We start from the raw sequence: 27,355 nt of genomic DNA on the forward strand, positions 1-27,355 counted from the left end.
GACAGGTCATTGTTTTTGAAAGAGTTCCTGGGTGCTGAACAATTTTGAAAATTTGGCCACATATGTAGGTGTTTCAGTGGGAGCTGCTGGAGGATGAGCTCCATTGAAAATCTACTACATAATGCATGACCTTATTCAACTGACTCCAAAAGAAGGTTATCAAGTGTGGCTTAATTCAGCTACATTACAGAGGGGAAGAGAAACATACAGAGCTTCATTTCTCATTTCATCTTCAGCTTTCTTAAGATAGCTGTGGATATACCGTGCCTAACAATAGGCACCCATGTCTGAAATTTTGGCCTGATTTCTCTCCCAATCCATGTCCAATGTAACATGTGCAGAGGTTAACAAGGAAGAGGTTAATCTTTCCCTCTAACTAAGAGAGGCATCATGTATGCTTGCGCTGAATACAGGAATATAGTGGAGCAAAGCTGGGTCTGCTGAGAGAAATGACATAATACTTTAGTCCACTATGGGCCAAATTTTGTGAGCTGTGGGGATTTGGGATTGAGTCTGATTGAAAGAGGAAGACTATCTTGGAAAATGTGTGGAGCAGAGAAGAGAACCAGGAGAGGGGATGTAGAGATGAGCACTCACCAGCTCTGAAAATCAGACCTCTCATTTAAGTGCCTACACTTTATGAATATAGGTGCCTAGTTATAGGAAAACACATTTGAAAACTTTGCTCTGAGATATGAAAGTGATTGCAAATGACAGGAGCAGGTTGTCATAATACAACTGTAGTAGCATGGATCATCGAATCAGTAAATACAGCATAAACAATTAAAGCAGAGTGTAAATCAGGAGTCCATCAAGTATCAAAATAGGGAACTTTTATTTTTAACTTTCAGAACTCTAATAGCAACAATCATATGAAACCACCGAAATCCACCTTCAAGGACACGAAGGCATCTGGCAAAAGCCCCTCTTATTCAGAGATATAACCATCACAAGAGCCTCACTTAGGTTGAGTGAGTGTCTAACTTGAATCAGAGGTCTTAGTCCAGCTGGGCTCTTAAACTGGAACATTTCCAGGCTGGAATGAGCTCAGGGGGCTATAGACCAGATTGATAGTCCCTTGGTTCCACCTTTTACTGGTTTTAGTTAATCAGTGCTCTCCACTCAATCTGCCTCACTTTTTTTTTCTTTATATACGTATTTGTAAATACATATTTCCTTTCTCATTAAACCGCTTTTCCACCTTACAACTTCCAATCAAGAAGATGTAAAGGGCCAACAGCAACAAAGCACCTAAAATAGAACAAAACAATACAAACCAACTAATATTGAGTAGGTTTCGGAGTAGCAGCCGTGTGAGTCTGTATTCGCAAAAAGAACAGGAGGACTTGTGGCGCCTTAGAGACGAACCCATTTAGTTTTCCCCTCTTCAATAGGGAGTTGCTGTCCTTGCAATACTAAATTCTTAACAGCAGGCGGAACAATATAAAGTTATAAATTGCATTTACAAGCCCTTCATATGTGGCTTCCCTTAGCTCCTGAGAAAGCTTTGCCAAATACTGCCCCAAGGTACGAATGCCCAAATCTTACTTCTACTATACAGAGCAGAAGAAGTCAATTTTGCAATATGCAACAGGATTCTCATTTCCTTTTTCCATAAAGCTTTATGTATAACTGAATAAAGGAGTTTAATGTAAATAATATTCATTGTTATATTAATCCTATCCCAAATCCACTACTAGAGGCTTCATATTAGCCTAGTGGCAATGATACAACCACAGAGCCTCAAACTGGTTATTCCTCAAGCGCGTTTAAGAATGAAGATTTATAGTAGATTCTTGATTCAGCAAGAGAGCAAGTGGTATTAGCAGTAACTGAGATATGACCACCAAAGAAACGGACAGCCAATTGCAGAAAATGTTACTTTATCTGTGTGAATGCCAGGTGGGATACATATGCTTGAAGTGCAAGCTGACTTCCATTCTGGAAGAAAAAGTGAAGGGTCTGAAACAGTAGGAGAAGCTGAATCAGTTCACGAAGGGAGGGACTGTTATGAGAGACCCAGCCACTTGAGACCAAGGATGGGATGGATATGGTGAAGTATGAAGGGAGACAGACAACAAGGAAGAAGAGAAGGGAAACAGTATAGAGCTTGTCAAGGTTCCTTCCCGACTCTGAAAACTAGTGTACAGATGTGGGGACCTGCATGAAAGACCCCCTAAGTTTATTCTTACCAGCTTAGGTTAAAAACTTCCTCAAGGTACAAACTTTTCCTTGTCCTTGAACCCTATGCTGCTACCACCAAGCATGTTAAACAAAGAACAGGGAAAGAGCCCACTTGGAGACGTCTTCCCCCCAAGCCCTACACCCCCTTTTCTGGGGAAGGCTTGATAAAAATGCTCACCAATTTGCATAGGTGAACACAGACCCAAACCCTTGGATCTTAAGAACAACAAAAAAGCAATCACGATCTTAAAAGAAGAATTTTAATTAAAGAAAAAGTATAAGAATCTCCTCCGTAAAATCAGGATGGTAAATACCTTACAGGGTAATCGGATTCGAAATATAGAGAATCCCTCTAGGCAAAATCTTAAGTTACAAAAAGACACAAAAACAGGAATATACATTCCATTCAGCACAACCTATTTTTACCAGCCCTTTAACAAAAGGAAATCTAACGCATTTCTAGCTAGATTACTTACTAACTTAACAGAAGTTCTGAAGAGCATTCCTGACCTGGTCCCGGCAAAAGCATCACACAAACAGACAGACACTTTGTCTCTTCCCCCCAGCTTTGAAAGTATCTTGTCCCCTCATTGGTCATTCTGGTCAATTGCCAGCAAGGTTCTCTTAGCTTCTTAACCCTTTACAGGTGAAAGGGTTTTGCCTCTGGCCAGGAGGGATTTTATAGTTCTGTATACAGAAAGGTGGTTACCCTTTCCTTTATATTTATGACAGAGCTGTTCAACCTAGTCACCAGTGACACACACTCTGGCCTTCATGAGTTAGGGAATAAATAGACTAAAAGGAGACTGAGGACAATCAGTCTCCTGAGTAATGATTGAAAGGGAGCCACCAGAAGCAAGAGTTAAGTTATTTTGACTGGCAAATGGTTGTTATGGAAATATGGTCCAAGCCATCAAGAGAGTCATTTTTTTTTAAATATTCTGGATCCTTAGACAGAAAAAAGAATACTACAAGACGGGCCAAAGAGAACCTAAATAATGGTAATGAATATCCACTTATTGCAGTCCACATGGAAGTAAATGAGAAAAGTGGGGCTAATAGTTCTGTAGAATCAAGGATGACTTTAGAGGCATGGGAATAGAACTGATTATGACAGCAATACAGGTGAGCATCACAGAGAGTCTACCTGTGCCACATGTGAGTGTGAAGAAGGGAGAAGACTGATTCTGGAGAATAGCCAGTGAGTACTAGCTGATGGAACAGAGAGAAGGAGCTTATTTTTATGGAGCACTACAAGGCTTTCTTTGATGAGAGAGGAATGGTCTGCAATAGATCTCCATTTCATCAGAAGAATTAACAAACATGGATTTAAAACTGAGCTTGCTAAATAGATTTTAAGCTAGGGTGGTGGGTATATGATTCCTATTTGAAAATGAGAAAGGATGGAAATGATCTACAGACACACACATATGTATGTGTGTATATATATAACAACAAACATAAATATTTATGTACTTTACAAGAAATACGGGGAATACATAATAACTAGAAGGGATACAGTTATCAAAACTGGGTATTATTATTGGTGGGTACCTTGAGGAAGAGATGAAGTAGCACTGTGGGCCTGATTCTGAGAGGTGCTGAGCACCCTCAGCTTTGATTGATATGAGAGAGTTGAGGATGTTCAGACCCTCTCAGGATCCGGCCCTATAATATGTTTCAGAAGCATTAACAAAACCAATGTGATGCAATTTAATAATGAATAACAGTGAAATACAGGAATAAAATAGTTGGATACAGGAAACAAAAAAATAAAAAAGCAAGCATCTGGTACAGACACAGAGGACTGGAGGAGTATAAGAACAATAAGCAGCATAAACTATGCCAGACAAGCTTGATTGCTTTTTTTTTGATAGAAATACAAAATTAGTGGATGAAAAGAATACAGTGGATATAATATGTTTGGACTTCAGTAAAGTATTTGATACTGTATTTCACAATCTTATTTGAAAAATTAATGCAAATTGACTTGGATAGAAACAGTGTCATGTAGATTGAAAGCTGTCTGAAACACCATCAACAAAAAATATTGATAAATGACAACATGTTGAACTACAGGAAGTGTCTATTGTCTTCCATAGTGATCTGTGTTATGTCTGGCCTTATTAAACATAATTTTAGGTCTGGAAGAGGGAGCAAAAAACATGTTAATTAAATTGACAGTTGATACAGTTGAAATTAGGAGATATGAAGCACAGTCAAGACAAAAGTGAAACAAAGAGCCGCAGAGATTAGAAATTTGGGAAGAAAATGCAGTCAGAAATTTTTCAGTTTGGAAAAGATTGGAGATATACATCTGGAGGAAAATAATCTAAAACACACATACCTAAGAGAAGGGAGAAACTTGGGAAGCAGTAAGAGATGGCAAAATAGACATAGTAGGCCATGGAGGTTAAAAAATCTAAAACAAAAAACCACTAGTTTGAGCTGCCTGCTACAAAGGTATCACAGAGCAGGAAGTTAGTAATCCCTTTCTATGTGTTTTATTGTGACCTCACTGAAATATTGCATTCATTTTGGGTTATTACCAAAATATATTGACAAACTGCAGTAAGAACAACAAAAATAATCGGGTGGAGAAATTGGCTTTAATAGAAAATTGAAGAGTTTAAGTATTTTATTTTAGGTAAATAGTGACTGAGAATGATATATTGGTTTATAAGCATTTGAGTACACACAACAAAGATGGGGAAGTGAGTAGAACTATGAAATTAACAAACTGGAAAATTATGGCTATATATTGTGGTAAACTTTCTCACAGTTAGGTGGCTCAAGCAGCAGAATAGCCTTCAAAGAGAAGTGGTGGAAGACCCATCTCTTGGGACTCGTAAAACTGTACTAAATAAAAACCTTAGATAGTGCAGTAGGGAATGATCCTGCATCAGAATGACCATGCCTAAGGGTTTGTCCATATGGGGACATCCAGGAAAATTAATTTGAATTAACTAAAGGTGTGAATTTGAAGTGGATTAGTTAAACCACATTAAATTCCTGTTGTTCAGAAATAAAATGGCCTTAATTTGGTTTAGTGTAATTATTTTCCAAAGTAATTAAACTGAAATACCACCACTTTAATTCTGCAGGAGAGTGTTCACACAGAGATTTAATATGGCTTAACAAATCCACTTGAAATTCACCTGAAATTAATCCAGATTAATTCTCCTGGATGCTCCCATTTTTGAAAAATATTGGCCTTAGAGAATAATAGACCTGTAAGCAATAAAACACTATGAATGTACAAATAGCAAGAAATGCCAGACAAACCTGATTTTTTAAAATAATACATGAAAATGAAGAATTAGAGTTCAGTAAACAACGTATAGCAGAATCTCCTTAATGAATTTGGACATAGTGAAACCTAAATTAAGTACAGTGCAACAATTTGGGAGTGTCAATCTATTATAAAAAGCAAATTATCACTCTGATTATAGTGAAGGATAATTTATAATAAGGCTGTTCTGCGGGGGAAAATTACTTTAAGTTGGTCCCCACTATACCTGGACTTTAATATAGCATTTGATACATTGTGTCATGAAATATTACTAGCAAAACAAGAATAAAATTGCCTTGGACAAGAACACTATCAAATGGACTGAAAATTGGCTGAAAGACATGAATATATGGCATGAATTGAGTTGAAAAATATTGTCCAGTATTACACTGCAGGACTGGGTTATATTTTATATCTTCATTAATGACCTGGAAGGAGGAGTGCATGGCACATTACTTAAATTAACAAATATGAAAGTGAGAGGTATATTACTATGCAAATGCCAGAGAGGACAAACAAATGAACAAAAATCTGGAGAGATCAGAAATATGTGCAATAACAAAATGAGTTTCAAACAAGTAAGTTAAATATTTTTGAGGAAAATGGAATATGGAACTCGGAGATTAAATGGGAAGGACTTAAATGGGAAGTAGTAATACCAAAAAGATGATAGCTCAGATTTTGAATAAGCACTATAGAAATGTCTAATAACTATAAAAAAATGAGAGAGCAGCAAACTATATAGGAGCTTGTCATGTGTTATGGGACAAAAAGCCAATGTGATTTTGGCTGCACATTTGACAAATTTGCATCACAGACCCTCGAGATGATGATCCCTCTTATTGCAACACTAAAGGCACCACATCTAGATCAGTACATGCATGTTTGGGCACCTCTCAGTCAGAAAAATGTCAACATTTTGAGGGTAATTCTGAAAATAACAGCGAAAGAACATTTGGTTATTTATAAAAATGACATTTTATCTACGGTCTAAGTAGGCAATAAATTGCATAGAAAGTCTCATTTGACTGACACACAGTAAATTCCTCTGTAGTCTAGACATGAATTCAGCCAAGCTCTGTTTCAATATGAGTACAATACACGTCTTACAGAGTCTGAGGATTTGTATTAAATCAGATTGTTCCTGGCAAATATAGTAGCTTCGAATGGAATATGAGGGTGTTCAACAGGAGGCTAAAAACTTGATTTCTTACATTTCCACAGAAAGTGGAATAGAATTTTTTCACAAATAATTTTTTGCTAGATTGTTATTGACATGACTAAAAGCAGATCTTTACAACGTGATATGTGGTAACACAAAAAGACCACTTCAAACATTTTGCAGCAGATTTGTTGAGGCTGTTCTGGAGCTTTCAGAAGAACTAAGCTAAATCACTGCCTTTTCCCAGATACTTTATTTTAGATTACTATAGAATCTGCGGGCCTTCCTTTGCACAGTGATATTTTTCTCCACACCTTCGACTAACTGCTCATTTGTGAATTCTGATAGTGTTTACATTAGTCTTCCAAGGTTTTTTTTTTTTTATTCTGGCACAAATAATTGTGCAAATTCAAACTTATTTTATTCACGTTTGAAGTTCTTTCCATGAACATGTGTGGGAGGAAACTCAGTTACTCTAATCTTTGTGAAAAGTGAATACAAGATGTTTGAGCACAAATGAAGCTAATTCATTTTAAAATGCAAGTGGATATTTCCAGACCATATCTTTTGGTATTGCTGAACTCTATATTTTTTTGGAGAACACACTGAATATTTTTAGGAGACTTCTGATATCCTTTCATTTTTTTTTATTATGTTTATATTGAGCCAGTGTCAGATAAATGTCACGAAAACCCTGTTAATATTGTAGTGAAAGGATCTATTTGATTGATTGACCCAGTGGAACTGTGTATATACCTGCCTACAAATAACTGATTTCTCTTAATCATAAGACATACAGTTCTGTTAGTAGAGATTAATTACATAACAATTAAGGCCCTACTTGAATTGCGGGATGATTGTCAAAAAATTGCAGCAGAGTTGAGGACAAACCATGGAAAAGTAATAACTGCAGTAATAAAGTCTATTAATTTCCTGTGATTTTCTGCTGTCTGCCACCCGGGGCTGAGAGCAGGGGCCTGGGGCTGAGAGCAGGAACAAAAGGCTCAGAGCAGCGGTTCCCAATATCATCTGCCCATGGCTGAAAGCAAGGGCCTGGGGCTGACAGCACCCCTCCTGCCCCTGGGGGCTTCCACTGTCAGCCCTGCACACTCCTGCTGTCAAAATTGCAGTGGAAGCCTAATATTGTGGAATCTGCAATTTCCGCAATATGTCAAGCTAAATAGACCCTTAATAATAATATAATTCTGAGAGTCAGTAACTGACTGTCTTATCTGTGGTTCAATAAAGATTTCTCCATTTTCTGCTCCTTGTCCCCTTCTGTTATGTTTGGTTCATCTGTATCTTAGCAGCACCCCAAGACCTTTTTGACATTGCTGGCTGCCTTTCTATTGGAGAACAATGTGAAAGTCAATGCTGAATGTTGATCTCCAAGTAGTCCAAAAGCCTAGTTTTTTATAAATATGTATCCTGTAGGAACATACACTTGTAGTTTTCTTTGGCTGCAACTAAAAATTGTGAGTGTTTAGGGCCTGTTTATGCACCCTTATTCACATGAGATTCTTACTCACAAGAGTAATTTAAGTGACGTCATGAGGCTACTCACATAAGGCTACTTATGTGAATAAGGATTTGAAGATTAAATTCTCCTCCACAACTGTCTTAGATCTGATGATAAAGTTTTGCTCATAACTGCAATTGCTATGTAAACCTCCCTTTAAACTTGTACCTTATAATACTCAACATGTTTAGATTGCCATAGAGAGGCTAGATTGCAATTATACATAATAAATTACCTTGGTTGGATTCCACTACATTTTTTGCCTTAAGGGAATTATTTGGTTTCCAGTTTTAATAAACATACATAACTAAATCTATTCAGTTCTTAAGACTGTTTGAGAATTAAAACAATTGCACTAAACAAATTGACTGCTGCGGATTTGGTGCCAACGTTAATCTTCATCTTTTACTTTCATTCATGGAGAAATAGCTTTTAGTAGAATGTTGATATGTTGTATTACTTGCGAACAATAACAGTGTCTGTCATATCTATGGTATAAATTGTTGACGCTTTGCTCACCCAAAAGAGAGAATGTGTAAGATGGCACACCTATGTCAGTCTGGCCCTCCATTTCCTTCAATTTTTAAAATTCTTTATTCACAATTTTCAAAAAAGATAAACAGAATGCAGTAACATGCAACTATCAGTATATCTATTTAGATAAAATAGTAGGTTTTTTTTTTTTACACACAAAGAAATTCTCCTTTAAATGATGCAACCACTTATGAGACTAGATAGGTTTGGTTAAGGAAAACCAAAATTCTAATGTGGTAATCCTCAGTGACTCACAAATGTGGTTAGATTAACTGAAACACATGTTATGTTCATAGAATCATAGAATATCAGGGTTGGAAGGGACCTCAGGAGGTCATCTAGTCCAACCCCCCCTGCTCAAAGCAGGACCAATCCCCAATTTTTGCCCCAGATCCCTAAATGGCCCCCTCAAGGATTGAACTCACAACCCTGGGTTTAGCAGGCCAATGCTCAAACCACTAAGCTATCCCTCCCCATGTTGAAAGATGTAGTGGAGGAAATTACTTTAATTGCCTACAGGTATCAGAATTTTTAGGCAGGCTTAATAAAATAAAATATTGTTTCCTGAATTTAAGATTTGAAATGGATAATATATACATATGGAATTGCCATAAGTATCTCCTTAGGGATCTGCATCTGTATTATTCATAGACGACTTTCCTGAGGCGAGGCTATAGTCGCTGAATATGCTGGAAAGCTAGTGGAGATTAACCTAACCTAACCCTACCCAGTTCAGTCTTGTACTGGAACAGCATTGACAAACCCAGGTCACCCCTAGTCTCAGCCTTCTCTTCCCCAGCTCCTACCTTATCTCTCCCCTTCTTGCCAGTTCTCTTCTACAAGTGACCTATCACTGCTTTCCCCAACATCTCTGCACTTTGCCCACCGTTTTATGGGTGGCTGAGTGATGGAGGCAGCAGCAGAATGAGGCAGGGAGCTGTTCCTTCCCTTCCCTGCCTGGGCTCCTGCTGGTTACTAATCACCCCAGGATTTTGCTGCTTTTTTAGCCAGTGGGTGCCAATTTCTGATTGCCCCCTTGCAACTGGTTTCCAGTTTGCGTTGACTGACTGGGCAGCACTGCTTTAGAACCCTGTGGTCTGGAAATTCAGTAATAGTTACTCCCCAAAGGATATTCACATGTACAAACTGAAACATACTACTATGTAAGGTTATTCAAGTTCCTTACTTACTCAGATTTAAAGGCGCTCCACCTTATTTTCCAGAGGGGTGAGGAAGAGAGCTCACATCAGTGTATGAAAAGTAGCTTAAGGCCCTTTCTGAACAAAAACTGCCCTGAGTGGCACTACTGTGTGTGTGTGTGTGTGTGTTGGGGGGGAGGGGTGGAGTACACACCCCGTGTGTGTGTGTGTGTGTGTAGGGAGTACAGCAGCCCAGGAAGTGGGGTGGAGGGGGTTCAGCAGCAGTGAGGAAAGGGAAAACAAATACTGCTTCCTGAGGGTCTCCCTTCACACCCCCGAGAAAGGGAAAGCGAGAAGCTCAGGGGTGGCAACGGCATGGGAGGTGGAAGGGGAGGGATGAGAGTGTGACTGGGGTCCCCAGGGGCTGAGGTGTGGCACCACCTCACCAGGCACAGGGATTGATTGAGCCAGTGGTGGGGATCCCCTCCTACACCAGGCTCAGCTCTCACAGTCTAAGCATCAGGTTGGACACTGACTGGGTGCGTCAGGCATCTCTGACCCAATTTTGTCAGTGTTCTGAGTGGGGATTATACACCATAATGAACTAAAATAAGACAAGGGAACCAAAATAGTCTTACACCTAAAGAGAAGTGCTAAGGTATGGATTTATCACTTGGTTATTCAAATTTTACACTCATGTAATTGTTGATTTTAGTGGGCATAACACTGGAGTAATGCAGCCCCATAAGACACAATCTGAACTCCTTACTTAGGCAAAACTCCTATTGACTGTTTCTGGGATAAGGACTTCAAGGCCCTAAGTGTCAGAAGATATATGTACAGAATCTTATCAGCAAATCAATCACACTATTCCACTTAATAAAATTGGAATCTTCCCTATAATATTTTCCCCAAAATATCTTTTTTTGCCCTTATGCTAATTATGATGAGAAGAAGGGATAAATCCGTTTTCAGAAGGGATACTGTAAGCTCTGCAAATGAATTCCTGTCTGCTATCAAGTTATCATCAGAGGTGGTTTATCTAGGAGAATGAAAGTTTAAATGGGAAATTAAGCACTCAGAGTGACTTTAGAAATTCTTTGCATCATTTTGCCCTTAATGTCACACTTCACCAGGCACAATTTGAAGTACAGTGAATCATACTTTAAACAAGCAGACTTTAATATAACGGCAGCAGATAATGTAGTAGAGGTGAATAATAAGCGTTAGCAGTCTTAACTTCTCCTTTACAGTATTCTCTCTTAGGTGCCTAATAGAATTGATGGACAATTTATAAAGTGCATATGCTGTTTTTATAGATTGGAACTTGGGATCCAGCAAGTGGCCTTAACATGACAGAGAATCAGAAAGGAAAACCAGCAAACATCACAGATTCCCTATCCAATCGCTCTTTAATTGTTACTACCATCTTGGTAAGTAATTATATTTGCATTCCTTTTCTGGAAATACGGATGTACATAAAAGTGGATAGAAAAAGTTGTACTAATTACATCGATAATGAATAATATGTCATGTATTTTACAGTTATTTAGCAATTACTTTGTAATGAATGAGCTACAGTGTTAATTTAGTCATGGATTTTTATTCTGGTCTAAATTGATGTAAATTTACTCTCACTTTAGTGCTATCTCATTTAATAATTTAGGTTTGCTTATTATTGGCAAAAAAATTGTACAAAACAAATTAATCAAGACTTTTTTAATGTCATATTTAGAAAAAAAAATGTAGTGATTCAAATCAACTAGAAAGATGATTAGGCCACTGACTCAAATTCAGAACACTGTCCCTACTTTTTGTCAGTCGATAATGCCATAAGGTTTTATTGTCACAAACAGTAGCAAGTGTTTTCCGTCTTTTTAATCAGAATTATCTTGAAAATTTTAAGTAAGCCTTCTTTTTAATCATATGAAAGGATTTTTATTCTTAGCAATTATCTTAAATTAAATGAACAATTTTCCTCAACGTTATTTTCATCCTCATTACTAAATTAACACCAGTGAGCCAGGTATTTTAACTTTCTTGTATGTATATTTTCAATGATAATACAAATTAATATTCACTAATATCTGTACTGTTATTTTAAAACAGTAATTTTAATTTTAACTCAAAAGAAGTTCTCCAAGGGTTTATGCTACTTGACTCCCACCATTCTGCATTTACAGGCATCAGAATGCAACATACTATTCCTTTTATTGGACTAACTTCGGTTGGTGAAAAAGACAAGCTTTTGAGCTTCACAGAGCTCTTCTTCAGTACTCACAGAGAATCACAGCTAAATGCAAAGTGGAATAGATTGTTTAGCATAAGTAGTTAGCAGAGATATGCCTGCTTCTGATGATGACCTGAGAGAGACTGGGGGTTGTTTGAAGACCAGAAGTGGGGGTTCATTGCTTTCACTTCTGGGCTTCAAACAACCCATCCAACCTTATCATCAGAAGCAAGCTCCCCAGAGACCGGCACATACCGACTCAAAACGTTACAAGATCCTGCCAGAAAAGATAACAATATATAATATATATGATGATATAAGACAAAAACATCATTTTATCTGAGGATGAACACTTTTCACAAAGCCGTCACTCTTATCTGATCTATCCGTCCTCATCCTTATAGGCAACCTGTACAACACTTTCAAAAGAGGAGCCTGAGAGCTTAAATTAATAATTCTGCTAGACACTAAACATCATGGACTGAACAGAGACATTGGGTTTATGGCTTATTAAACCAATCTGAAACCCACTAATCCCATTTTTTTCTTATGACTGCAGAGGTGTTAATGGTCCACTTCACCTGGAATGTGTGCTAACTACTTATGCTAAACAAATCTGTTCCACCTGGCTTTTAGCTGTGACACTGGGAGTATCTTTTCCAGACCAGAAGAAGAGCTTTGTGCAGCTTGAAAGCTTGTCTCTCTCACCAACAGAAGTTGGTCCAATAAGATATATTTGTTTATTACCTCACCTACATTGTCTCTCTAATATCTTGGGCCCGCCACGGCTGCAACTACATTGCATGCACACTATTCCTCTAATTCTGCTGTCCAATCAGAAGGGTGATGGTTCTGTGTCGTATCTGAACTGACATTCAGACAATGCTGGCAACTTAGGTTTATTTTAAAATTTCAAACTGGATTTTCATAGGTTAATAGATTTATAATGCCAAAAGGGGCCATTGTGCTTATCTAGTCTGACCGCTTTGCATAACACAGGCCATAGTAGTTTACCTAATAATTTTTGCGTCTTGCCCAAAAACCTGTTTGAACTACAACCTATGTGTTAGAAAAATATTGATTCTTGATGTAAAGACTCCAAGCGATGGGGCCTCAACCAACATCCCTTGGGAACCTGTTCCAATGGTTAAATATCCTCAGTTAAAAATATGCAATTTATTTCCAATTTGAATATAACTAACTTCAACTTCCAGCCATTAGATATTTTTAGAACTTTGGCTGCTATATTTAAAAGAACCATGCAATATCATCATCCTCCTGTATAGGTAATTACAGACCATGATCACATCATCTCTTATGTTTCTTCTCCATAAGCTTAAGACTGAACTCTTTAGTCTCTCATTGTAAGATGTGTTTTACAGAATCATTCTTTCACTTCTTCCCTAAGCCCTCTTCAAGTTTTCAACATCCTTTTTAAAAAATGTGCACTCCAGAAATGAATGCTGCATTCCGGTAATGGTCTCACTAATGCCATATACTAAGGTAATAATGCTCTCCTCCCTGCCCACCCCCAATACTTTGTTTACATCCAGGTATCATCTTAGATGTTTTTGCCACTATGTCACACTAGGAGCTCATGTTCAATTGGTATCAGTAATGTTTCCAAAATCCTTTCCAAAGTTGCTGTTCTCCAGAAAATATAATACCCAGTCCAATTAGTATGGCCAACATTCTTTATTCTTAGATGTATGTTCGTGTATACATCTTATGTTAAAAGTCCTGTTGTTTGAGTGCATCCATTTTACCAAGCAATCCAGATTGCTCTGTATCAGTGACCTGGCCTCCTCGTTATTTCCTACCCAACCAATCTTTGAATCATCTGCCAAATTCCTCAGTAATGATTTTATATTTTCTTCCATATCAGTGATAACAATATTGATCCATGAACCAAACCCTGCAGGACCCCACTAGAAACATCTCCTCTAACTGGCGATTCTCCATTAACAATTATATTTTGAGATCTATGGGTTAGCAAGATTTTAATCAATTTAGCATATATGTCATATTAATTTAGTAGAATGGCAATTATTTTAGTCAGAATGCTGGCTTTGCAAAAAGGTAAAATCCATCAGTGCAACTAGTGGCTTTGCCTGTATGTGCCAGAGGTGTGCATTAGAATGGCCACATAAGTTTTTGTAACTGGGGCAAATTCCCGGTGTAGACAAGAGCTACATTTTCTTCAGGGTAATTTTTGGTTGCTGGTTGTGTAAACATCTGTCTTCATCCCACACTTCCAGATGGAATGCATAATTAAGAAAAGAAATTGGAGGATATTCAAATGGGTGTTATTAGCTGCTCATTTGTAGTGCAGTAATTCCCTTTTTACACCTTAATTACTGTTTGCTGAAGGCTTGGGTAACTGTAATAATTCTTGTTAACTGAAAACAAAAGAAACGGGGAGGGAGGTGCTCAAAATAATTGAAGGTCCAAAAGCCTCTTCTGCGCCTTTTGATATATAAGTAGGCTTGGAAAGATTATATTTTTATCAGTAAAAGTTGGTAAATGTCAACTTCACCGTACACACACAAACTGACAAAAAAAGATTTCCATTGATAATTTAAATTTACAGGTAGGCAAAGTAAGAAAAATGCTGCTTTTATAATGATTATGGTTTGGTTGAGGGATATTTACTTCATCTATTTTGACATGTGATGTTGACATTTTGTGTTTTAGTGTTTTGCAAAGCTTTAACATTTTGAATGTCAATGTCTATTGTCATTAAATAGTTATTGTCTGTCACTATAAGAATACAGCCTCTGAAGGGCAGCGTGGTATCAGTGCTGGCTGAAAACTAGGGAAAACAAAGATAGTGTGGAAAACTACACAGCTGGCATGCCAGATGTATGCCATTGCTGATCCATCTGTAACACATGGTATATGCCAGCCACTTTGCTAGATACTACATCGATAGGCAGGGAATCTGAGAGAGAGAATCTCCAGTGCAACTATAGAAATGCAAAGATATAGCATGGAAAACCATCATTTTCGCTTTATTTCTACACTTTTGTTTCCTTTCTCGCATTTTAAAATATTGTCAGAAAAGACTACTTGGCTCAATTACCCTGACAGCATGGATTTTGCAGCAGGGCTAATATCTCATTTAAATCAGCCCCATTACTGCACTGTGTATGTATTATGTGTATGGATGATACCTTGGTTATTTTCCTTTGCTGTCTGGCCTGCTTCCCAAGAGCTGTTATTTTTAAGAACCTTATTTCTGCTTGTTTCACTGCTTTCTAAAATTCGAAACAGTGCTCTGTTTTTCTTTTATATAGTAAAGGTGGTTGCAGGTAGTTTAAAGATTGTGACTATGACCTGCTTCCTACCTTATCTTTTGTAAATGGCTATATATGCCCAGAGAAAAAATAAACAAACTGGCATTTCATAGATTCTAAGGCAAGAAGTGGCCACTGCATAGCACAGGCCATAGGAAGCAAAGGCTACCAGGGACCTTCAGGTATATCAGCACTGCAGGTGGGAGTAAGTCTCCAAGCCCATGTAGAGAAACTCATAGCTCGAGCTATCACGCTAAGAATAGCAGTGTGGACATTGCAGGGTAGAGATAACCCACTGTCCAGTGTAAGCCCAGGGTTAGTAGAACTTGAGTTAGCAGACTCTGAGTTTGTTAACCTAGGCTTGAGCATCTGTACTCATTTGCAACCCCAGATTAGAATTGTTGAACGCTAGGTCCCAACTTGGGGCTCCAAGGTCTACACTTCATTTTGAGGGCCCTCTCATATCCCAAACTTCCTAGCACCTCCCAAAATGTAGCCACACTAGCCCTGTTCATGGTGCAGTGTGGGAAAACTTGATTGTCCACCAAACTTGATTGTCCAAAGGACATAGAAAGTCAGCCCATGGGATTGTGGGATACTTTTGGCCGACTCCAGAGCACAAGTCAAGGAGGGCTACACCTAAGATGGGTCCCAGCTTGACTCAGGTTCAAACACTCCACCCCATGTGAGGTCCTGAGACTCTGGGTTAGCACAATTTGTTTGTAGACAAAAGCGGGGTTAGACCTGAGCTTGAGTTCGAACCCTGAGCTTACATTGCAGAGTAGACATACCCTATGGGTCTGAGTTTGGGTGGCTAGCCTGAGTCTTCGCTGGAGCTGCAATGTTCACACTTCTATTTTTAGCATGCTATCTCAAGCCCTGCTAGCATGAGTCTGGCTACCTCGGGTTGGGAGGCATTCTCACAGCTGCAGTGTAGACTACTCCAGAGCCAGGACTTCCATGCTCCTGGGCTGCTCACCTTCTTACCTGATTGACTGCCTGAGCTCCAAGAAGCTTGGAGAGCCTTGGAAACTTTTCAAAAAAGGTCAAAACTAAATGTCAGAATTCTTGTTCTGTGGAAATATTGAAATTTTGGGGTTTGATCCATTCTGGAATGTTTGTAGTGTGTGCTGTGTAGTTTTTGTTTGTTTTTGTTTGTTTTTTGTTTTGGAATTTCCCACTGAATGGAAATTCCAGTTTCTGGCCAGCTCTAGTTCTGATAAATCCTCTGAGAACTTCACAGTCTGTTGCTGAGGTCACCTTAAACATATTAAATGCCTTTGTTTGCATAATTTGTCCATGGACTGAGGGAATTCTGGAGTTATGTGGCTTTGTACATACATGTCTTATATGTTTGTGATGCTTTATAATTAGGCCTCTGATGTGAAAGCTATCTAATGTTTGGTTCAACCTTTATGATGGTGATAGCTCCATAATGACATTTATTTATCTGTGATGAGTGTCAAAGTATGACATCACTTGTGTATTTGAAATGCCCCCTATATTTTGAGTAATTGTCCCAAATGGTTGTCCTCACTTTCGGCTGAGATGTGTTTTTCCAGAAACTGAATATAATGGGCAGGTATAGTTGGCTGATGTGATAGAAACTATTGCGTTTCATTCTACGTGTTATAGGAGTGTGCAAGTCAGTCTTTAGCAAGAATAAAATACTTTATTTAGCTACTTTTCTATTTTTCACATTTTTTAAAAAAAGCAACATTTGAATTTTAACATATTTCTTCAATGTTAATATCTAAAACAAAAAAAAGCAATTAAAGATCAGTTTTTTTGCTTAAAATAGGACAATTTTAGAATGAACACAGACCTATTGTCAGGCAAATGTCCATTTTTCAAGAAGAAACCATCATTTTTACAAATTTGAGTGTTTTCAACATTTTTTTTATTTTGATTTGAATTTTAAACACCTAATATTTTCTTTAGTTTTACACCATAGCTCCCAACCTGTGCATATATGCATTATATGTATCCATGCAATATTCTATACGGAATTACATTAGGGATGCAAACAGGATGTTAGGAATCATTAAAAAAGGGATAGAGAATAAGACAGAGAATATCTTATTGCCCTTATATAAATCCAAGGTATGCCCACATCTTGAATACTGCATACAGATGTGGTCTCCTCATCTCAAAAAAGATATACTGGCATTAGAAAAGGTTCAGAGAAGGGTAACTAAATGATTAGGGGTTTGGAACGGGTCCCATATGAGGAGAGATTAAATAGACTAGGACTTTTCAGCTCGGAAAAGAGGAGACTAAGGGGGGATATGATAGAGGTATCTAAAATCATGAGTGGTGTGGAGAAAGTGAATAAGGAAATGTTATTTACTTGTTCTCATAATATAAGAACTAGGGGCCACCAAATGAAATTAATAGGCAGCAGGTTTAAAACAAATAAAAGGAAGTTCTTCTTCACACAGTGCACAGTCAATGTGTGGAACTCCTTGCCTGAGGAGGTTGTGAAGGCTAGGACTATAACAGGGTTTAAAAGAGAACTGGATATATTCATGGAGATTAAGTCCATTAATGGCTGTTAGCCAGGATGGGTAAGGAATGGTGTTCCTAGTCTCTGTTTCTCAGAGGGTGGAGATGGATGGCAGGAGAGAGATCAATGGATCATTACGTGTTAGGTTCACTCCCTCTGGGGCACCTGGCATTGGCCACTGTTGGCAGACAGTATATTGGGCTGGATGGACCTTTGGTCTGACCCAGTATGGCCATTCTTATGTTCTTATATGTAAAACCTAGTTTTACAAGAATTTCTTCCACATTTGTGAGAAAAAGGATATTTTTTTTTCATGTGCAAGGAACTGCAGTCTTATATTTAATGTCTGCTTTTTCCTCTTTCATTCCATGACAGTTGTGCTGCACACCGAGGAAAGAATTTTTTATCTAGCCTTCACAGTTCATTTGCTGATCATTTAGTTGTGTGGTCAAGCAACCTATTTTGAGAAATTGATTAATCAAGTAATTGATATCTGCTGGGTGTTTTAACTCTAGAAAATTGCTTGCACTTCCTCAAAAGACTACCGGTAATTTATTCTAATTTAAGATGGTGGTGTCTGTCAGGAAAGGTCTGGATCCCCTTTTTCTTCCTAGCAGACAAATTGTAGTCTTGACAATTACTCCATACATTATGGTGCTCAAAATATGAAGAACTTGTGTTGAAAATCTCCCTTGTGCTGAGACCCAGCACAATGGCTGTGTACCATGTAAGCCTTCAGAAGAGGGTTTAAGTGTAACTTACATGATGCACAGAGCCTGTGCTGACCCACTGGACAGACACGAATTTAATCTATATTGTATATGTTCTATGTTACTCTTAAAGATATACACAAGGGTTGAAAGGAACCTGAGTGTATGAAGGAATGCACTGGCATTACTACAGACTACAGTAGTTTGGAGTCAGTGCAACAAAATAAAATAGTTATTTTTCTCCAATATATACTTTCTAATGAAAATCACTTGCTGAGCTGAAGGATCACATGAGCTTTGGGAGAAAGGATGTCCATGCAGTTAAGGCTCTGGATAGTGAATCAGAAGTGTTTGCTCTGATTTCCAGGTCGGTAACACACATACTAAAGGATATTGGACCAGTTATCCATGATCTCATTGGTGCCTCAGTCCCCTGTATCTGAAATAGAGATAATACTTTCCTCCTCACAGGAATGTTGTGGGGATCAGTTCGTTATGACATATCATGTGGAGTCTGGAAGGGTTCTGTCCTGGATCTGGTACTATTCAGTATTTTAATTAATAACTTGGTGTGTATGCCTATAAAATTTGCAGATGACACCAAGCAGGACACTTTGGATTAGAATTCAAAATAATGTTGTCAAATTGGAGAATTGGTCTGAAATCAACAAGATGACATTCAGTGAAGACAAGTGCAAAGTAGTAAGGGGTCTGCAACCTTCAGACGCGGCCCATCAAAGTAATCCACTGGCAGGCCGCAAGACATTTTGTTTACATTGACCATCTGCAGGCACGATTCGCTGTTCCCGGCTAATGGGAGCTGTGGGAAGTGGCGGCCAGCTCGTCCCTCGCACTGCTTCCCGCAGCCCCCATTGGCTGGGAACAGCGAATCGTGGCCAGTGGGAGCTGCAGGGGCTGTGCCTGCAGATGGTCAATGTAAACAAAATGTCTCCTGGCCCACCACTGGATTACCTTGATGGGCCACATGCCAAAGGTTACCAACCCCTGTAGTAGACTTAAGAAATAAAAATGAAACACACAACTACAAAATTGGGAGTATCTGGTTAGGCAGTAGTACTGCTGAAAAGGCTATAGAGCAGTGGTTTTTAACTTGTGATCCATGGACCCATGGATCTATGTGGCTCTAGGAAGAAGAATAAAGGAGTTGGAGGTGCAAGTGGTGTTCTCGTCCATCCTCCCCGTGGAAGGAAAAGGCCTAGGTAGGGAGCGTCGAATCGTGGAAGTCAACGAATGGCTACGCAGATGGTGTCGGAGAGAAGGCTTTGGTTTCTTTGACCATGGGATGGTGTTCCATGAAGGAGGAGTGCTGGGTAGAGACGGGCTCCATCTTACGAAGAGAGGAAAGAGCATCTTTGCCAGCAGGCTGGCTAACCTAGTGAGGAGGGCTTTAAACTAGGTTCACCGGGGGAAGGAGACCAAAGCCCTGAGGTAAGTAGGAAAGCGGGATACCGGGAGGAAGCACAGGCAGGAATGTCTGTGAGGGGAGGGCTCCTGCCTCATACTGGCAATGAGGGGCGATCAACAGGTTATCTCAAGTGCTTATATACAAATGCACAAAGCCTTGGAAACAAGCAGGGAGAACTGGAGGTCCTGGTGATGTCAAGGAACTATGACGTGATCGGAATAACAGAGACTTGGTGGGATAACTCATATGACTGGAGTACTGTCATGGATGGTTATAAACTGTTCAGGAAGGACAGGCAGGGCAGAAAAGGTGGGGGAGTAGCACTGTATGTAAGGGAGCAGTATGACTGCTCAGAGCTCCGGTACGAAACTGCAGAAAAACCTGAGTGTCTCTGGATTAAGTTTAGAAGTGTGTGCAACAAGAGTGATGTAGTGGTGGGAGTCTGCTATAGACCACCGGACCAGGGGGATGAGGTGGATGAGGCTTTCTTCCGGCAGCTCACGGAAGCTACTAGATCGCATGCCCTGATTCTCATGGGTGACTTTAATTTTCCTGATATCTGCTGGGAGAGCAATACAGCGGTGCATAGACAATCCAGGAAGTTTTTGGAAAGCGTAGGGGACAATTTCCTGGCGCAAGTGCTAGAGGAGCCAACTGGGGGGGTGCTTTTCTTGACCTGCTGCTCACAAACCGGGTAGAATTAGTGGGGGAAGCAAAAGTGGATGGGAATCTGGGAGGCAGTGACCATGAGTTGGTTGAGTTCAGGATCCTGACGCAGGGAACAAAGGTAAGCAGCAGGATACGGACCCTGGACTTCAGGAAAGCAGACTTCGACTCCCTCAGGGAACGGATGGCCAGGATCCCCTGGGGGACTAACTTGAAGGGGAAAGGAGTCCAGGAGAGCTGGCTGTATTTCAAGGAATCCCTGTTGAGGTTACAGGGACAAACCATCCCGATGAGTCGAAAGAATAGTAAATATGGCAGGCGACCAACTTGGCTTAATGGTGAAATCCTAGCGGATCTTAAACATAAAAAAGAAGCTTACAAGAAGTGGAAGGTTGGACATATGACCAGGGAAGAGTATAAAAATATTGCTCGGGCATGTAGGAATGTTATCAGGAGGGCCAAATCACACCTGGAGCTGCAGCTAGCCAGAGATGTCAAGAGTAACAAGAAGGGTTTCTTCAGGTATGTTGGCAACAAGAAGAAAGCCAAGGAATGTGTGGGCCCCTTACTGAATGAGGGAGGCAACCTAGTGACAGAGGATGTGGAAAAAGCTAATGTACTCAATGCTTTTTTTGCCTCTGTTTTCACTAACAAGGTCAGCTCCCAGACTGCTGCGCTGGGCATCACAAAATGCGGAAGAGATGGCCAGCCCTCTGTGGAGATAGAGGCGGTTAGGGACTATTTAGAAAAGCTGGACGTGCACAAGTCCATGGGGCCGGACGAGTTGCATCCGAGAGTGCTGAAGGAATTGGCGGCTGTGATTGCAGAGCCACTGGCCATTATCTTTGAAAACTCGTGGCGAACCGGGGAAGTCCCGGATGACTGGAAAAAGGCTAATGTAGTGCCAATCTTTAAAAAAGGGAAGAAGGAAGATCCTGGGAACTACAGGCCAGTCAGCCTCACCTCAGTCCCTGGAAAAATCATGGAGCAGGTCCTCAAAGAATCAATCCTGAAGCACTTGCATGAGAGGAAAGTGATCAGGAACAGCCAGCATGGATTCACCAAGGGAAGGTCATGCCTGACTAATCTAATCGCCTTTTATGATGAGATTACTGGTTCTGTGGATGAAGGGAAAGCAGTGGATGTATTGTTTCTTGACTTTAGCAAAGCTTTTGACACGGTCTCCCATAGTATTCTTGTCAGCAAGTTAAGGAAGTATGGGCTGGATGAATGCACTATAAGGTGGGTAGAAAGCTGGCTAAATTGTCGGGCTCAACGGGTAGTGATCAATGGCTCCATGTCTAGTTGGCAGCCGGTATCAAGTGGAGTGCCCCAAGGGTCGGTCCTGGGGCCAGTTTTATTCAATATCTTCATAAATGATCTGGAGGATGGTGTGGATTGCACTCTCAGCAAATTTGCGGATGATACTAAACTGGGAGGAGTGGTAGGTACGCTGGAGGGGAGGGATAGGATACAGAAGGACCTAGACCAATTGGAAGATTGGGCCAAAAGGAATCTGATGAGGTTCAATAAGGATAAGTGCAGGGTCCTGCACTTAGGACGGAAGAACCCAATGCACAGCTACAGACTAGGGACCGAATGGCTAGGCAGCAGTTCTGCAGAAAAGGACCTAGGGGTGACAGTGGACGAGAAGCTGGATATGAGTCAGCAGTGTGCCCTTGTTGCCAAGAAGGCCAATGGCATTTTGGGATGTATAAGTAGGGGCATAGCGAGCAGATCGAGGGACGTGATCGTTCCCCTCTATTCGACATTGGTGAGGCCTCATCTGGAGTACTGTGTCCAGTTTTGGGCCCCACACTTCAAGAAGGATGTGGATAAATTGGAGAGAGTCCAGCGAAGGGCAACAAAAATGATTAGGGGACTGGAACACATGAGTTATGAGGAGAGGCTGAGGGAGCTGGGATTGTTTAGCCTGCAGAAGAGAAGAATGAGGGGGGATTTGATAGCTGCTTTCAACTACCTGAAAGGGGGTTCCAAAGAGGATGGCTCTAGACTGTTCTCAATGGTAGCAGATGACAGAACGAGGAGTAATGGTCTCAAGTTGCAGTGGGGGAGGTTTAGATTGGATATTAGGAAAAACTTTTTCACTAAGAGGGTGGTGAAACACTGGAATGCGTTACCTAGGGAGGTGGTAGAATCTCCTTCCTTAGAGGTTTTTAAGGTCAGGCTTGACAAAGCCCTGGCTGGGATGATTTAACTGGGAATTGGTCCTGCTTTGAGCAGGGGGTTGGACTAGATGACCTTCTGGGGTCCCTTCCAACCCTGATATTCTATGATTCTATGATTCTATGATTCTATGACCCCTGTGGGTCCACACACTATGTCTAAGATTTCCAAAGGGGGCTGCACCTCCATTTGAAATTTTTTAGGGGTCCACTCATGAAAAAAAGGTTGAAAACCCCTGCTATCAAGATTATAATGGACCACAAATAGAATGAGTCAACAGTGTGATTCAGTTGGGGAAAAGGCTAGTATCATTCTTGGGGGTATTAACAGGAATTTATTATGTAAGACATGGGAAGTAATTGTCCCATTCTACCTGAGTACTGTGTCCAATTCTGGGCACCACATGTTAGTTAAGATATGGACAAATTGGAGAGAGTCTAGAAAAGGGCAACACAAAAGGTAAAAGGTTGAGAAAACCGGACCTATGAGGAGAGGTTAAAAACTTGGGCATGCTTAGTCTTGATAAAATAAGACTGAGGGGAAACTTAATAACAATCATCAAATTTGTTAAGGACTGTTAAAAAGAGGACAGTGATCATTTGTTCTCCATGTCCACTGAAGGTAGGACAAGAAATAATGAGCTTAATCTGTAGCAAGGGAGATTTGGGTTAGATTCTAGGAGAAACTTTCTAACTCTAAAGATAGTTAACCACTGGAATAGGCTTCTAGGAAAGATAGTGGAATCTCATCGTTGGAGGGTTTTTAAAACAGGTTGGACACACCTGTCAGGGATGGTCCTGTCTCAGAATGGGGGACTGGAGTGATGACTCTTGACATCTCTTCCAACCCAACATTTCTATGATTGCTGTTTGTGAAGACCACAGAAATAAGTGCCTCTAGAAAAATGCTGATACTGCCTGTTGAATGAGAAACACAATCCTATTCTGTGTTTTTTCCACAGTATTGCAGATTTTCTAAAGATGCATCAGAAGAGCAGAACATTTTGCTTCTCATTATAATGAGAACTAATAAAGACTTTGATGTTCTTTGATTATCACACAAGGTGTATGATTCAGTTCAGCTGACAGTAGGTTAAGTCTATGCAGTGTGTAACAATTTAATGATTTTGCAGTCTGTAGTTTGAATGAATTAGTTTTGGTAAAAATAGGATTCCACTAAAAAACATTCTGCTTTGGTGGAACTGCAATTTAGCAAGCTTGTCTGGGATGCAGTCCAATTAATTTACAATCTGGCTAAAGTTAAAAGTTTGTTGTTGGGGGCAAAATATTTTATTTAAGCGCTTAGGTGAGGATGACAGTGCTGGAAAGCTGAACTCTGTTTTCAGTGCTTTAAGAAATAATGCACAGAAGTATAATGGTGGTTACACACTTTGGAACCGGAAAGGTCACATGAGGCAGACTTTTGAACTGTACCTTAAAGGTGCCAGACAAAGACATCCACTATGGGCTTGTGTCAATGACAATGCTATATTGAACGTGTAGAGAAATCATTTGTCCCTGGCCATGGCACCTGTACCAAATATACTCTTGCCCAAATGGCTACGAGAGGTCAGAATAGGACATTACATTTCTTTGATTGGTTGTAACTACTGAAGTACTTCATCTCTCCCTTTTGCATTGTGACTGCCAACTGTGAAAGCCCTTTGTGTACCCCTTACCTATGACGTAAATGTTAATTAGATATGGCAGCATTTTAACTCCAGTAGTCATAGTGAGCAGAACTAAAGATTACAATTCCCAGGTCTAACAATGGCAAGTCATCAGGAAAATATTCTTCTTCTCAGTAACAGGACTTTTTTATTGTATTTTTTTTTAAGTGGAAACAAAACACAATACAGACTCTCTCCAACTAGCAAGAGAAAAAAGAATGCAACCTCAGTTCGTAGGAAAATATGTCACCAGAGGAAAGCGTTCATGAGAAATCTATAGAGTCAACAGATAAATACAAAAAAAATCTTAGAATAATTTCAAATAGTGATTTCGTTAAAGGAATTTGAAATCTGCCAAACATTGAGCAAAGAACAAAAAGTGTAAAGTTCACTACACACATTGTTATTACTTATTCATGCTGCTAGTGAATAGATAGTTTTTAAAACCTGAGTTCAGCGTTCCACATATCTCTTCTAAAATAGATTATATCAGTGTGTGGAGTTGCATTGTCTGATGTAGAGGAGAGGATTATTAGTGACTGATTTTTAATCTCCCCAGACCTAAACACATATGCCTTCCTCCAGCAGATCAAGGGACGTAATCGTTTCCCTCTATTGGACATTGGTGAGGCCTCATCTGGAGAACTTTGTCCAGTTTTGGGCCCCACACTACAAGAAGGATGTGGAAAAATTGGAAAACGTCCAGCGGAGGGCAACAAAAATGATTAGGGGACTGGAACACATGAGTTATGAGGAGAGGCTGAGGGAACTGGGATTGGTTAGTCTGCAGAAGAGAAGAATGAGGCAGGATTTGATAGCTGCTTTCAACTACCTGAAAGAGGGTTCCAAAGAGGATGGATCTAGACTGTTCTCAGTGGTAGCTGATGACAGAACAAGGAGTAATGGTCTCAAGTTGCAGTGGGGAAGATTTAGGTTGGATATTAGGAAAAACTTTTTCACTAGGAGGGTGGTGAAGCACTGGAATGCGTTACCTAGGGAGGTGGTGGAATCTCCTTCCTTTGAAGTTTTTAAGGTCAGGCTTGACAAAGCCCTGGCTGGGATGATTTAGTTGGGGATTGGTCCTGCTTTGAGCAGGGGGTTGAACTAGATGATCTCCTGAGGTCCCTTCCAACCCTGATATTCTATGATTCCCCAGCATGCAGATCTAAGGGATCAGCAATAATATTTTATTATTCCATTTTTCTTAAGCCTTAAAATAAAAAAAGCCACTTTGAATCCAGAAAGATACATTTGTCACTTTTTTTGTGTTAGCAAAGCTTTAGAAAAAAAAAAAATATATATACACACACAAAACTTGAAGCCTGTGTTTTGTCTTGTGGCAGGTAATAATTGCCACTTTGTGTAAATCATTGCTGTCATTCCTAATGACATTCACTTTCTAGTTTAAATATGATAAAAAGAAATACATTTAAATAAACATTTTTATCAAAATCTGTTTGTAAAAGAAAGGAGAAAGAGAGAGAGAAAAGAAAACAAATATAAACACCCTTTCACTTGAATTTAAATTTCACTGTCAGATTTTGGAAATCTGCAGTTCATACATGGTCCCATATCACCCAGTTAACTGTAGGTTGAAAAATTAAAATTAGTTTGTAAAACCACAGTTGTAATCTGATGTCTAGAATAATCATAATACATTACAATCTTCTTTGTTGCATCAGTGAGAATTTATTTTAGTGATACCAATTAGGAAAAAAAGGCAGTTTACCAATGCTTGTGGTAGATTCTTCATCACTGGCAATTTTAAAATATAGATTGGGATTTTTTTTTCTCGATGATATTGTGACAGGGTCGGGCCAGATGGAAGATAGAAATAGAAGATATTCGCCGCAGGCTAAGTAGGTCCCTTTTCCCTGGGTAAGGTAACAGGGAAGGTTTTTTTTTTTTTAAAACAAAAAGAAAGTTTATTGGTAACGCTTACAGAATTACCAAAGGAAACAAAACAACTATGCAACAAAACAACGCAATCAGAAGGTATAACACAGCAGCTTTCAGGAGGGAGAAGTGTTCAGGCTAGCCTGGGCCCAGAGCGGGGGGGCTTCCTCGACACTCGTGGTCTTCCACCCTCCTGAGTTACCTGGTGGCCTAGAGCGGGGGGGCTTCCTCGACACTCGTGGTCTTCCACCCCCTCGAGTTACCCAGTGCCGCGCCCAGTGTCACCGATCCTCCCTCTCCTGAGAGTGCCCGGTAAGATGGGCACGGCTGCGGGGTGGGCGGTTTAGGGAGGGGGGGGTAGACACCCATGTATTATAGGACCCCTCCTAGATGACAGGAATGATGGTATCCACAGCGGCAATGGCTGGGGCTGGCGTCTCTCGCTCTTCCCCTCAATCAAAGGGTCAGACGGAGGGAACCGGACGGGGTCACCGAGCAGAGAACCCCAGACAGCGCCCACCGCTCCTCGAAGGCTTCAAGGGAGTCGGTGGACGCCGCCCAGAGGAACTCCGCTCGGATACGTGAGTGTACTGAGGATCGGAAAACGGCCCCACAATCGCAGGACGTTTCATGGGCCAACCTCCTCTCTCTGGTTTTGTAAATGGCTGTTTTAGCCAAAGCTAGGAGGAGGTTGACCAGAAGATCCCGCGACTTTGTGGGGCCACGAATGGGAAGTGTATAGATAAAAAGGTGGGGGGAAAAATGAAGCCAGAAGCGTAATAAAATATTTGTGAGGAGCCGGAAAAGGGGCTGCAATCTGGCGCACTCTAAATACACGTGCACCAGGGTTTCCCTCACATTACAAAAAGGACAAGTGTCCGGAATGGGGGTAAACCGTGTCAAAAACACGCCCGTGCTCACAGCTCCGTGAAGGAGCCG

At 40.2% G+C, this 27,355-nt stretch overlaps 1 protein-coding gene across 4 annotated transcripts in view; it reads left to right on the forward strand.

Annotated features, from left to right (window-relative positions):
• The window catches only part of GRIK2 (glutamate ionotropic receptor kainate type subunit 2), a 626,152-nt gene that overhangs the window by 326,780 nt on the left and 272,017 nt on the right, over positions 1-27,355 (forward strand). For all 4 annotated transcript variants that reach the window (XM_084624592.1, XM_084624595.1, XM_084624593.1 and 1 more), the window contains one exon: positions 11,150-11,263. In XM_084624592.1, the coding sequence (XP_084480718.1) occupies positions 11,150-11,263 (114 nt within the window). The remainder of the gene's footprint in view (positions 1-11,149; positions 11,264-27,355) is intronic.

The sequence above is a fragment of the Lepidochelys olivacea genome, assembly GCF_965140295.1.
Source record: "Lepidochelys olivacea isolate rLepOli2 genome assembly, chromosome: 3".
Lineage (NCBI taxonomy): Eukaryota > Metazoa > Chordata > Testudines > Cheloniidae > Lepidochelys > Lepidochelys olivacea.